The sequence below is a fragment of the Alosa sapidissima genome, chromosome 8, assembly GCF_018492685.1.
Source record: "Alosa sapidissima isolate fAloSap1 chromosome 8, fAloSap1.pri, whole genome shotgun sequence".
NCBI classification, from domain to species: Eukaryota; Metazoa; Chordata; class Actinopteri; order Clupeiformes; family Clupeidae; genus Alosa; species Alosa sapidissima.
In genome coordinates this window covers 38,230,583-38,245,582 of record NC_055964.1, presented here as the reverse complement: position 1 = coordinate 38,245,582, position 15,000 = coordinate 38,230,583, and the positions used below count along the sequence as shown (strand labels likewise).

General features: G+C 46.7%; 2 protein-coding genes across 5 annotated transcripts in view; one reads left to right on the top strand and one right to left on the bottom strand.

Moving 5' to 3' along the window:
- LOC121716106 (chemokine-like receptor 1) overlaps nucleotides 1-15,000 on the top strand; it is a 965,204-nt gene that overhangs the window by 587,012 nt on the left and 363,192 nt on the right. The window lies entirely within an intron of this gene.
- ccdc157 (coiled-coil domain containing 157) overlaps nucleotides 9,879-15,000 on the bottom strand; it is an 11,484-nt gene continuing 6,362 nt past the window's right edge. For 3 of the 4 annotated variants that reach the window (XM_042102270.1, XM_042102272.1, XM_042102273.1), the window contains exons 8-10: nucleotides 12,352-12,503; nucleotides 11,752-11,822; nucleotides 9,879-10,789 (exon numbers count right to left, since the gene is read on the bottom strand). In XM_042102270.1, the coding sequence (XP_041958204.1) occupies nucleotides 10,390-10,789; nucleotides 11,752-11,822; nucleotides 12,352-12,503 (623 nt within the window). In that variant the 3' untranslated portion in view covers nucleotides 9,879-10,389. The remainder of the gene's footprint in view (nucleotides 10,790-11,751; nucleotides 11,823-12,351; nucleotides 12,504-15,000) is intronic. The other variant, XM_042102271.1, reaches the window with a different exon arrangement.

Here is a 15,000-nt window from a genome sequence, read left to right as displayed (position 1 = left end):
CAGACTCATGTGTACAGTATACACCAGACTCATGTGTGCAGTATACACCAGACTCATGTGTGCAGTATACACCAGACTCATGTGTACTGTACACACCAGACTCATGTGTACAGTATACACCAGACTCATGTGTACAGTACACACCAGACTCATACAGTATACACCAGACTCATGTGTACAGTATACACCAGACTCATACAGTATACACCAGACTCATGTGTACAGTACACACCAGACTCATGTGTACAGTATACACCAGACTCATGTGTACAGTATACACCAGACTCATGTGTACAGTACACACCAGACTCATGTGTACAGTATACACTAGACTCATACAGTATACACCAGACTCATGTATACAGTACACACCAGACTCATGTGTACAGTATACACCAGACTCATGTGTACAGTACACACCAGACTCATGTGTACAGTATACACTAGACTCATACAGTATACACCAGACTCATGTGTACAGTACACACCAGACTCATGTGTACAGTATACACTAGACTCATACAGTATACACCAGACTCATGTGTACAGTATACACTAGACTCATACAGTATACACCAGACTCATGTGTACAGTATACACTAGACTCATGTGTACAGTATACACCAGACTCATACAGTATACACCAGACTCATGTGTACAGTATACACCAGACTCATGTGTACAGTATACACTAGACTCATACAGTATACACCAGACTCATGTGTACAGTATACACTAGACTCATACAGTATACACCAGACTCATGTGTACAGTACACACCAGACTCATGTGTACAGTATACACCAGACTCATGTGTACAGTATACACCAGACTCATACAGTATACACCAGACTCATGTGTACAGTATACACTAGACTCATACAGTATACACCAGACTCATGTGTACAGTACACACCAGACTCATGTGTACAGTATACACCAGACTCATGTGTACAGTATACACCAGACTCATGTGTACAGTATACACCAGACTCATACAGTATACACTAGACTCATGTGTACAGTATACACTAGACTCATACAGTATACACCAGACTCATGTGTACAGTATACACCAGACTCATGTGTACAGTATACACCAGACTCATACAGTATACACCAGACTCATGTGTACAGTACACACCAGACTCATGTGTACAGTATACACCAGACTCATGTGTACAGTATACACCAGACTCATACAGTATACACTAGACTCATGTGTACAGTATACACTAGACTCATACAGTATACACCAGACTCATGTGTACAGTATACACCAGACTCATGTGTACAGTATACACCAGACTCATGTGTACAGTACACACCAGACTCATGTGTACAGTATACACCAGACTCATGTGTACAGTATACACCAGACTCATGTGTACAGTATACACCAGACTCATGTGTACAGTATACACCAGACTCATGTGTACAGTATACACCAGACTCATGTGTACAGTACACACCAGACTCATGTGTACAGTATACACCAGACTCATGTGTACAGTACACACCAGACTCATGTGTACAGTACACACCAGACTCATGTGTACAGTACACACCAGGGCTTTGAACCAGAATTTTTTTCCAATTGGTTCGTTCCGAACAGAAACAGTATTTTAACGTTTCCGGTTTTAGGTTCAACCCTAAAATTGATGTTCCTGAACTGGTTAAAATATAAAAAATAAAGTTCTCGAACCGGTTAATATGTAACGTTCCATGTCAGCTGTGGGACATACAATTACAGTTTTTTTCAACTGCTTACACACTAAATCTTTGCTTGTCACACAATTTTCTAAACATGTCCTCCAAACATCATAACCCGACACCAAATCTGCAAAACCATACACTAATTCTCAGTGTTTGACTCAGTTTTCAATTGACTAAAACACATTTTGCAAAACACAACACACAATTTTCTACCTAACACACAAAATTCTAACAGGAAGTAACTTGATTTCGTTCTTCAAACACAACCCATCAAAATGGCACACTAAATCACCAGTGCTTCACTCTTTCTCTTCACATGTGCAAACACTCTTTACTTTACTGAACACCATCCAATCATTGCCTTAGTATAGGTCTATGAATAGATATAGTCTCTATATAGGTATAGACCCTTTCAATCTGCTCCTAGAGGATTTCCGGTTGAAATATTCAGAACCAACGCAGATACTTTGAAAATAGAGAAAATACAGTAATCGGACTTTAGCTTACAGTAATGTTCTACAAAAAGTTGACTTTATTAAAATTTGTCTTTTTACTCTATTTTTGTTTGTCACCATGTTACAGTACCATTAGCTCAATACATTTTTTTGTGCCTCCAGAAAATGGAACGCTTACTGTAGAATTGTTTGTTTCTGCAGTTGAAAGGGTCTATAGGCCTATGAATACATACTGTACACGACCCCCCCCCCCCCCACACACACACACACACTTGTCTTTAGAAAAAAACAAAATCAGTGTTTTCAAAACTCCATCCACATCTGGTGGTCAGTGTATTCTTCTTTGCTTTTTTTTCTTGTTTGCTGTAAAATATTGTATTCACAACAGCAAATGTTTCAATATTGCTTGCATTTTTACTGTGTATTTCAACTTCTCTTTGTTGATACCGTAACTTTCACTCTTGTATGGAAATACATATAGAAAGCCTAAGACAGAAGAGCTTTAGGTTTTGAGCAACAGTGTGTACATGATGTATCCAAAAATGATGTTTTATAAACAAAGTTCGGGTGGAGCCTTCGGGATGATTGACAGCAATTAACTCACCCACTGCCGCCGCAGGGTAGGCCTATTTAAGCCGACCTCCTTTTCCATACGTCACACGCTCCGACGTTCGCGAAATCATTCAGTCTGCGTATCGTTCGCATTGACAAGACAGCTCTCATGGAACTGGAAATCCACCCAGCGCCAGCAAGGCGTTGACCCTACCCACTGGACAGTGGCTCGCATCCGCAGCACTCTCCATTCCCGCGGCATCGCGTTCCGTATGTCGGATAGGAAGTTCCATCTCCTCCGCCTTCTAACGCAGTCGGATAACCCGGTCTTTTCGCCCTCCCGCTCCCTCACTTTGTTTTCCTCCCCAGACCAGGAAGCAGGCTGCTCCTTCTGGCATCCCGACGCGGTTCCTTCCGCCGGCCATTCAGCCGGACGAAGCACACACCACCAGCCACCTCGCGAACCGGGCACGCCGACAGCACTTTCCGGCACCACACGCTTCAGAGCGTATCATTCCGCTGCTTCAGCCACAGCCACTGCCACGTCAGCGGCTCAGGCCCATTCCCGCCGCATCTCCGCCGTATTTCCGGGTCCAACCCCACTTCTCCAGACGGCCCCGGTAGCGACAGCGTCGCTACTCCCCCCCACTCCTTCTTTCCCTCCCCCATCCACCTCCCCTAGCCAGGACTCGGTCCAGGCCTGCCCCACCTCCAGTCGTTCCGACGACTGCTCCCTCCCTCCCCCCTCTCCCCCCTCTCCCCCCCTCTCCCCCCTCCCCTTTCCATTCCGGGAGCCACGTCTGTACAGCACGCCTCAACTCACGAAGCGTCAGCTCGAAGAGTCACCTCACTAGCTCCCCATCTCTCTTATGAGTTAGCGAGCACCTGGTCTCAGTCGGCGCCGATAGCGACAGCGTCGCTACTCCCCCCTAACCCTCTTTCCTTCCCCGTCCCACTTCCCGCGACCCTGTCCCAGGTTGCTCCCCTTCCGGTCGCGTCAGCGACCGCTCCCTCCCTCCCCCCTTTTCTCCCTTCCCATCTCTTCCCCGGCTCCGCGCTAGACCAGCCCGCAGCAGCGGGTCATCAGCACTCAGCGAGTGCTTCGGACCACGACGTCCCGTTCCGGCAGCAAAACTATTCTTTAGCCACAGCACAGGCCCTGCCACCGCCTCCTCACGCTGCAGCATTCGAACCACCACCCGTCACAGCGTCCACCAGGAACCTCATCTTGTCAGGTGCAGACGTAGACCTTTCTACCATTCTTCCCTCCCTTCCTATTCCCTCTCATAACCGGGATCTAGTTTGCGGCGAACTGGTTTTTCTCTAAAAAAAAAAATTCTGGCCCAGCATCAAAAACCCTGTCATTTCCCGAGTTCACCGTAGCTTTTACCAACTACACAGAAGTCGTCTGTTTCGTGTTCTCCAGTCGACGCAAATGACTAAGCTAAATGACTACCTGGCCACCATCGCCGGCCTAGCCGTATCCTACGGTGGAGCTCATTTTCATACGTAGGCTACCACCGGTTGTTTTCAGCAAATGCGCTGCCAGAGTCGGCCTCTGGAACTAAAACCCCTACTGGGGCGCGCTCGATATGGAGCTCCATAACCGCGTTTTCCTAGGACTTAAGCCATCTTGTCCTCTCTGCAATAGCCCCAGTCACGGCGCGGTCGAGTGTCCACTAGTCAACTCATTCCCCAGGGCCGCCCTTTCATCTCGCATCTCCTAAACTGCGCTCAGCAACCCCATCTCTCGAAGACGTCGTATCTCTAGATGCCCAGTGTCTGGCCGATATCAAATTCTGGAGGATGTTTTAGACGAATGGAATGGTCTGTGCATGTTCTACGACGACTGCCAATCATCTCCAGAAGAGCTCCAGTTGTACACCGACACAGCCCCCTCAACAGGCTTCGGAGGCTTTTTCAAAGGGCGCTGGTTTGCATCCCCGTGGCCACTAGAGTTCAGAGAGCTAACAACTGGAAACGAATCGTCAGCCGTGTTCGAACTCTACCCCGTAGCCATCACGGCCCTACCTGGGGGAATGAGTGGACCTCCAAGAGTGTGATAATCCACAGCGACAACGAAGCCGTAGTGCACGTCTTAATAACTCGAGCTCAAAATCGCCTGCGCTTTCCCCTCTTATTAGGCGTCTTATCTGGATAGCAGCCAGCTACCAGCTTATTATAAGAGCCGCGCACGTCCCCGGTTGCCACAATGGAATTGCTGACTCTCTCTCTCGTCTTAAATTCCAGAGATTCAGAAGCTCGGCTCCAGAGGCGGACCCGTACCCTACTCCACTCCCCAGCTTTTCGGAGACCATCTTCCCATAAACCACCCCCTCAGCTATCTTCAGCCCATCACAGCCGACCAAGCCCTTCATGCCCTCGCACCCAGGACCATGCAGTCCTACTGGACTGCTTGGTCGTGCTTCAAACAGTTCCACGCAAAGCACTCACTACCATTTACCAGTTTCGATGCAGTCACCATATCATTATCACCTACGCCCACACTTCACTCGGGATCAAAGTTTCTTCCATTAGAGTCTACCTAGCTGGCATTCATTTCTTCTACAAACGCCCCCACGGCTCCGAATGCCCCTTCTCCGACACCAGGATAGGCTTGTTAATTAAAGGTATCCGTAGGCAACATCCAGTCCCCCAAGACTCCCGCCTTCCCATTACCTCAAGCATTCTCGCCACCTGCCTCGCTACCCTTCGCAAAGGGTTCATGTCACCGCATTCCGATTCCACCATCTCCGTTATGTTTCTACTGGCCTTTTTGGGCTGCTGAGATGTAGCGAGTTTACATGCCCTTCGTCTCTCTTCATTCCCGATGTCCACCCGTGCATCGCAGATCTAGAGCAGCTAGACCAAGACACCATTCGATTTACCATCAAACAGAGTAAAACCGATCAGTCCCGAAAAGGACACTCCATATCCATTTAACTCCGCCTCAGATCTTCAGCTTTCCAATACCTATCTCACTACATCTCATATCGGTCAGCTCAAGCTTCGTCTACTAGCCCGCCCTTCGTGTCAGACGAAGGGCTACCCATCACTCGCCACAGATTCCAGACACTCTTAAAAACCATTCTAGTCAAATCTGGTTTTCCCGCGGATCGCTACTCCGCACACTCCTTCAGGATAGGAGCTGCCACAACAGCTGCGCTCAACGGCTTATCGGAGCAACAAATTAAAATACTGGGCCGTTGGTCCTCGGATGCCTACCAGTCTTACATCCGCTCCAATCTAGCGGATTTACGACTCGCTCAGCAAGCACTTATGTAGTTGGTAGCGGCCTTTCTCTGTGATCTTTTGGGGTGCAAGCAGTCATCGCTCTATCGCGATATCCGCTCCAGGCACTCCAGGACCACGGACAGCTACCTTGCCAAACACGCACTTCTCCCATACATTCTAGTCTAGCTGAAGCAATCATATAGAAGGGCGAACTAGTGAAATGATGTTTTATAAACAAAGTTCGGGTGGAGCCTTCGGGATGATTGACAGCAATTAACTCACCCACTGCCGCCGCAGGGTAGGCCTATTTAAGCCGACCTCCTTTTCCATACGTCACACGCTCCGACGTTCGCGAAATCATCCCCCCTCCTCCCCCTACTCCTCCATTTCACCAATTGCCCTGTTACTCATCCTCCTTACACAGGGGGGTGCAAGCGGTCATCGCTCTATCGCGATATCCGCTCCAGGCACTCCAGGACCACGGACAGCTACCTTGCCAAACACGCACTTCTCCCATACATTCTAGTCTAGCTGAAGCAATCATATAGAAGGGCGAACTAGTGAATGTCATATTATGACAAAAGTGTTTGTAATGTGAAGCGAATGTTTGCTTTAAACATGTGTTTTTGACATTTTGAATGTTGTGTGTCATTTTGCTGGAGATTTGGGGCATTTTGCATTTTGTGTGAGCAGTTGTGGGTTTTGTGTGTGGAGTTTTGAAAAATAGACACAGAGTTTTGAAAACGTGTGTAAACAATTGTAAAAAACTGTAAGTAGGCTGATCATTAGGACTTTAAAATTATATTGTTAATCTACATCATTTTCCTTAACTCTGTATTTTATCATCAAACATTAAAAAAGCACTATAGGCTACATTATGCGGCATAACTGTAATTCTGACATGCCTACATTTTTTTCGATATTATACATGAATTAAGACAAGGAACATTTCTGCCATGTCATTTATTGGCAAGGTAGTGTCAATGCTAGCTGTCCAACATTATTTAGCTATATTTTCGTTAGCTTGACCCAGCAGAATTTTACAACAATGCGTTGGAAATTCGTAGCCTATTTAAATAGATAGAATTCATATTTAAAACCAAACATTTGTGAAATATTTGGTACAATATTTACCTCTTATGATTGAGCTTGGGAGACAGACTACAGCTTGGGATACGATCTTGATTAGGCTACTTGTTGGCGCCAAGCTTCTCTATTACATTTCTCCCGATGAGTAAGCGGCGGGAAGTGCACCTCACCAAGTCATATTGCACAGAAATCTTGTCAAAGAATGAAAAAATAACAGTATTAACCGGTTACCAAGGTTACCATTATTTTAGATAAAAGATTCTGTTCCGGAACATAAAAAAAGTTTCTGGTTTCGTTTCTGTTCCTAGCAAAACATCAAAAGTTTCTGGTTTTCGTTTTCGGTTCATGAACCGGTTCAAAGCCTTGGTATGGTATACACACACACACACACACACACACACAGATGCACATATTACCACACACACACACACACACTGATGCACACATCACCACACACACACACACATGCACACACACACACACAGATGCACACACATGCATATCAGGGATATATGATATGGTGCGGGGCCCAAAAAGGCCTGCATTCCCAAGATGCCCCATCCGTGCCTTCACAGACACACACACACAATCACCATCACCATCACACACACACACACACACACACACAATCACCATCACCATCTCATACTGTACCCACACACACACACCATCTCATACTGTACACACACACACCATCTCATACACACACACACCATCACCATCTCATACCCACACAGACACCATCACACACACCATCTCATACTGTACACATACACACACCATCACCATCTCATACCCACACACACCATCACCATCACATCACCAACACACACACACACACAGCCACCATCACACACACCATCTCATACACACACACCATCACCATCTCACACACCATCTCATACACACACACAGTCACCATCTCATACACACACACCATCACCATCTCATACACAATCACCATCTCATACACACACACACACACCATCACCATCTCATACACACACACACACACACCATCACCATCTCATACCCACACACACACACACTGCCATCATCACCAACACACACACAGCCACCATCACACACACCATCACCAACACACATACCATCACCATCTCATACACACACACACCATCTCATACACACACACCATCACATCACCATCACACACATCAGCACCAACACACATACCATCACCATCTCATACACACACACACCATCTCATACTGTACACACACCATCACATCACCAACACACACACCATCACCATCACACACACCATCACCATTATATCACCCTCACACACAGCATCACATTAAGAATGCTCCAACCAATTTTAAAACCCAACTGAAGACCACCCTCTTCTCTATGGCTTTTTCCTGTATTTAATTTTTTTTTTTTTATTGTTTTTACTTATTCTACTACTGTGATATGTTTTATACCTGTTTACTTTTATTTGAGGTAATGCCATAGCTGTGTAAAGCACATTGTGTCTACCTGGAGTATGAAATGCGCTATATACAGTAAATAAATAGCCTTGCCTTGCCTTGCGACACTGCTTTACAAAGCCCCATTTTGTCTCCTGTTTTTTTTATTAAATTCAGAGCACTCAGACGAAATAGAACTGGCTGAACGGACACTTGTTCTCTCTCTTAGTCTGTTCCAGCTGCTCTCTCTAGTCTGTTCCAGCTGCTCTCTCTAGTCTGTTCCAGCTGCTCTCTCTTAGTCTGTTCCAGCTGCTCTCTCTAGTCTGTTCCAGCTGCTCTCTCTAGTCTGTTCCAGCTGCTCTCTCTAGTCTGTTCCAGCTGCTCTCTCTAGTCTGTTCCAGCTGCTCTCTCTAGTCTGTTCCAGCTGCTCTCTCTAGTCTGTTCCAGCTGCTCTCTCTAGTCTGTTCCAGCTGCTCTCTCTAGTCTGTTCCAGCTGCTCTCTCTAGTCTGTTCCAGCTGCTCTCTCTAGTCTGTTCCAGCTGCTCTCTCTTAGTCTGTTCCAGCTGCTCTCTCTAGTCTGTTCCAGCTGCTCTCTCTAGTCTGTTCCAGCTGCTCTCTCTAGTCTGTTCCAGCTGCTCTCTCTTAGTCTGTTCCAGCTGCTCTCTCTAGTCTGTTCCAGCTGCTCTCTCTAGTCTGTTCCAGCTGCTCTCTCTAGTCTGTTCCAGCTGCTCTCTCTTAGTCTGTTCCAGCCGTGTACAGGAAGCTGCTCTCTCTAGTCTGTTCCAGCTGCTCTCTCTAGTCTGTTCCAGCTGCTCTCTCTAGTCTGTTCCAGCTGCTCTCTCTAGTCTGTTCCAGCTGCTCTCTCTTAGTCTGTTCCAGCTGCTCTCTCTAGTCTGTTCCAGCCGTGTACAGGAAGCTGCATCTCTAACGGTTTCTGCCCCGTTTCTGCCAGAGTAAATGCACATATCCTGAGAGCTTTGGGCTGCACATATCCTGAGAGCTTTGGGCTGCACATATCCTGAGAGCTTTGGGCTGCACATATCCTGAGAGCTTTGGGCTGCACATATCCTGAGAGCTTTGGGCTGCACATATCCTGAGAGCTTTGGGCTGCACATATCCTGAGAGCTTTGGGCTGCACATATCAAGTCTTTTTAAAACAGATACAGTGCACAATCCAAAACTGACCTGATGATATGTGTAAAAGAGTTCTCTCATCTGCTCCCCAAGAAAACCTGTCATCACCTCATAATATTTAGCACTTTACTAGTTTAGAAAATGTTTTTCTTTTTCTGTGCCTGCTTGCATTTATTGCATTTTTCGATTTGGAGTATACATACTTTAACACTAAATTCAACTATATAATTCACTAAAGGGCTGCTTTTCCCTGTAAAAACGTATACAGTACAATCAGGGCTATTTTATTATTAACACTTGGAAACATGTTTTCAATGACAACTTCCATTATCATGATGGGCATCTTAGACAAACACAATTTCAGCACTCATAACGTACAGAAAGATAATCAATTGACAGTACAGTAGCCTTCCAAACAGTTGTTGTTTGTGTCATGGTATCACAACCTGTGAATTGTGGTCCAATTCCGCCAAAACAAGATTGCAAAACAAACAGAAGGCACCCACTGGATATACAGTCTGCTGTGAAAACAAAACACATACACAATATATATATATAGAGAGAGAGAGACAGAGAGAGAGAGAAACAGAGAGAGATAGAGAGGATAAGAGAGAGAGAGGGAGAGAGAAACAGAGAGAAACAGAGAGAGAGAGAGAAAAAGAGAGAGAGGGAGAGAGCAACAAAAAAATCTAATTGCTCCAATTTCAAGCCACATCCCCAATGTTTTGATCTGTTTGTAGAGAACGTGACTCGTTGGGAGTAGTTGCACAGCCGTGACATCACTTCCTCCTGTGTCGGCTTCCTGCAGAGCGAGCGCGGGGGGCCTGGCGGGTCTTGGCGTAGGTCAGTTCAGCGGTCAGTTCGGCGGTCAGTTCGGCGTCGACGGGCTCCGGAGGGAGGGACAGATGGAGGGTGTGCTGATGGAGGATGGAGGGAGGAGAGGAGGAGGAGGAGAGGGAGGAGGGAGAGAGGAGGTGCAGGGAGAGGGGCGGGGGCTGCTCCCATGGGCCCATGTCCTCCACCGCCCGCCGTCGCGCCTCCTCTGATGCACCCGCCTGGGTCTGCCACGCCACGAGTGTCGGGGATGTTGTGGGTTCTGTGTGCAAACTGTTGCATTCCTTCATACCAACACTTTGTGAACCCTCAGTCATGCTGCAGTGTGATGGCTGATGGCTGTAACTGACAGGTGTGATGGATTAGTGGACAGATATGATATAGTGGTGTTGGGGGAGCTGAAGATGGCAGGTGTGCTGGGTGAGGTGTGTAGGTCAGGTGTGTTGGGTCAGGTGTGCTGGGTCAGGTGTGTAGGTCAGGTGTGTAGGTCAGGTGAGCTGAAGATGGCAGGTGTGCTGGGTCAGGTGTGTAGGTCAGGTGTGTTGGGTGAAGATGGCAGGTGTGCTGGGTCAGGTGTGTTGGGTCAGGTGTGTAGGGCAGGTGTGTTGGGTCAGGTGTGTAGGGCAGGTGAGTGGTGTAGGTCGGGTGTGTGGTGTTGGGTCAGGTGTGTTGGGTCAGGTGTGTAGGTCAGGTGTGTGGTGTTGGGTCAGGTGTGTAGGTCAGGTGTGTAGGTCAGGTGAGTGGTGCTCTTACTGTGCACTGTGGGCAGCATTAGCTGGGTCAGGTGTGTTGGGTCAGGTGTGTAGGTCAGGTGTCAAGTCAAGTCAAGTCAAGTTTATTTATATAGCACATTTCATACACAGAGGTCATTCAATGTGCTTTACATAAACAAAACCAAACGATAATAACAAATAAAAGCATAGAAGGGCAATATAGTCAAAGAATAGTTAAAAGGTAAAGATCATAATAAAAAGAAAACATAAAACACAAGGTAAAATCATTTAAAAATAAAGAATAATTAGTAAGCAAAAACAAAGGCAAAAGTAGTAAAAAAAGTAATAAAAGACAAAGTAGAATAATTATCGAGGTGTGTGGTGTTGGGTCAGGTGTGTTGGGTCAGGTGTGTAGGTCAGGTGTGTAGGTCAGGTGAGTGGTGCTCTTACTGTGCACTGTGGGCAGCATTAGCTGGATCAGGTGTGTTGGGTCAGGTGTGTTGGGTCAGGTGTGTGGGGTCAGGTGTGTTGGGTCAGGTGTGTAGGTCAGGTGTGTTGGGTCAGGTGTGTAGGTCAGGTGAGTGGTGCTCTTACTGTGCACTGTGGGCAGCATTAGCTGGATACGCCTGCTGCAGGTGTTTAGATGAGTCACACACACTCGGACACTGCAGAGAAGAGAGAAGATAACAGGAAATTACATGACAGGTCAAGGGTCATGGCCCCCAGCAATATGGCAGCCACGTTTACGTAATAGAACTCGAGCCCAATGCCGTATCTAGCTTTCTAATATCTATGCTCAGAGACATGTGGAATGGGAGAGAAGCAGAGAATGAGAGAGAGAGAGAGAGAGAGAGAGAGAGAGAGATGTGGAATGGGAGAGGTACAGAGAGAGAGAGAGACAGAGAGAGAGAGAGAGAGATGTGGAATGGGAGAGGTACAGAGAGAGAGAGACAGAGAGAGAGAGAGATGTGGAATGGGAGAGGTACAGAGAGAGAGACCTTGCCTGCTCCACCCATCTACATACTTCCGATCAATGAATATGACTCAGTGGTTCCTATAATAACATGATGAATATGACTCAGTGTTTCCCATAATAATATGATGAATATGGCTGGTGGTTCCTATAATAATATGATGAAAATGACTCAGTGGTTCCTATAATAATGTGATGAATATGACTCAGTAGTTCCTGACCGATGCAGGCTGGTTAGCAGCTCTGAGTCTCCTCGTGGCCCTCAGCTTGTCCAGGCTGCTGGTCAGCGTGGCGTTCTCCTGCTCCAGGACGCTGATCCGCAGACGGTTCACCTGCAGCTGCTGCTCCATGTCCCCCAGAACATCGCCCGTACCTGGACAAGCCAGCGCAACAGGAAGATGACCAGCAGGAAGCAGACCAACAGGAAGATGACCAACAGGAAGCAGACCAACAGGAAGATGACCAACAGGAAAAAGACCAACAGGAAGATGAACAACAGGAAAAAGACCAACAGGAAGCAGACCAACAGGAAGCAGACCAACAGGAAGCAGACAAACAGGAAGATGACCAATAGGAAGCAGACCACCAGGAAGCAGACAAACAGGAAGATAACTAACAGGAAGGTGACCAACAGGAAGGTGACCAACAGGAAGCAGACCAAAAGGAAGCTGACAAACAGGAAGATAACCAACAGGAAGCAGACCAACAGGAAGATGACCAACAGGAAGCAGACCAACAGGAAGCAGACAAACAGGAAGATAACCAACAGGAAGCAGACCAACAGGAAGGTGACCAACAGGAAGCAGACCAAAAGGAAGCTGACAAACAGGAAGATAACCAACAGGAAGCAGACCAACAGGAAGCAGACCAACAGGAAGCAGACAAACAGGAAGATAACCAACGGGAAGCAGACCAACAGGAAGCAGACCAACAGGAAGCAGACTAACAGGAAGAAGACCAACAGGAAGCGAACCAACAGGAAGCAGACAACAGGAAGATAACTAACAGGAAGGTGACCAACAGGAAGGTGACCAACAGGAAGCAGACCAAAAGGAAGCTGACAAACAGGAAGATAACCAACAGGAAGCAGACCAACAGGAAGATGACCAACAGGAAGCAGACCAACAGGAAGCAGACAAACAGGAAGATAACCAACAGGAAGCAGACCAACAGGAAGGTGACCAAAAGGAAGCAGACCAAAAGGAAGCTGACAAACAGGAAGATAACCAACAGGAAGCAGACAAACAGGAAGATAACCAACAGGAAGCAGACCAACAGGAAGATGACCAACAGGAAGCAGACCAACAGGAAGCAGACTAACAGGAAGAAGACCAACAGGAAGCGAACCAACAGGAAGCAGACAACAGGAAGATGACCAACAGGAAGATGACCAACAGGAAGCAGACCAACAGGAAGCAGACTAACAGGAAGTTGAACATCATCGTAAAATAGGACGATATATGACCATATAATCACATCACCGTAAAATATGATATATGACCATATAATCACATCATCGTAAATTATGATATGTGATGATATGTGACCACTGTTACGACCCCCTGTGCCCCCTTCAGGTCCTGGCCTGGGCATTATTAGGTGCACCTGTATTGGGTGGGGCTATAAAAGGGGTTCTCTCTCTCTCTCAGCAGGCACCTTTTCCTCCTTTCCTGCAGGCACGTTGGTAGTCCTCTACACTGGCACGTTAGTCTTTCTCTCCTCTTTATTTCTATTTTCCCCCTTTGCCTTTCACTTACTCATCTTACATGCTGATACTACCATTTACATTCACGCATACACACACTCTTCAACACTCATCTCCCTAGACACTTTAGTTTGTTAATAAATGGTTAAATTTGAAACTGTTGTTGTCTCTCTTTATGTTGCGGTCTGTTCACGAGCTGGCCGAAACACCACATAATCACATCATCGTAAAACAGGATGATATATGACCATATTAGGACAATATATGACCACATAATCACATCATCATAAAATAGGACGATATATGACCACATAATCACATCATCGTGAAATAGAATGATATATGACCATATTAGGGCGATATATGACCACATAATCACATCATCGTAAAACAGGATGATATATGACCATATTAGGATGATATATGACCATATTAGGACGATATATGACCATATAATCACATCATCGTGATGAATGAAAGGGAGCACAGCACATGATGAAGGGGGGGCTCAATATCTCTAGTGTTCAGCACAAAGTTGTACATCTGACACATAACACACACTCATATGGAGGAGGAGAGAGAGAGAGAGGGAGGGGGGGTAGAGGGGTATAGAGTGTGTGAGAAAAAGAAGGAGAGAGAGAGAGAGAGAGTGGGTATAGAGTGATGGAGACAGGTGGGGAGAAAAGAGAGAAAGAGGAGGTAGGAGGAGCCCAGTGTAATAAACACAGTTTGATTGAACATCAGGACACTATTGACTGACCAACTCTCTGACGTAAATGTAAATCAGGTTTATAGGCCAAGTATACGGTACTTGCGTATACAAGGAATTTGGTCTCTGCATTTATCCCATCCATGAGTTAGTGAAACACACACAGCACACAGTGAACACACAGTGAGGTGAAGCACACACTAACCCGGAGCAGTGAGCTGCCTGCTACTGCTGAGCTCGGGGAGCAGTGAGGGGTTAGGTGCCTTGCTCAAGGGCTCTTCAGCTGTGGATGTGGGCATGGGAGAGCAGTGAGGGGTTAGGTGCCTTGCTCAAGGGCTCTTCAGCTGTGGATGTGGGCATGGGAGAGCAGTGAGGGGTTAGGGGCCTTGCTCAAGGGCTCTTCAGCTGTGGATGTGGGCATGGGAGAGCAGTGAGGGGTCAGGTGCCTTGCTCAAG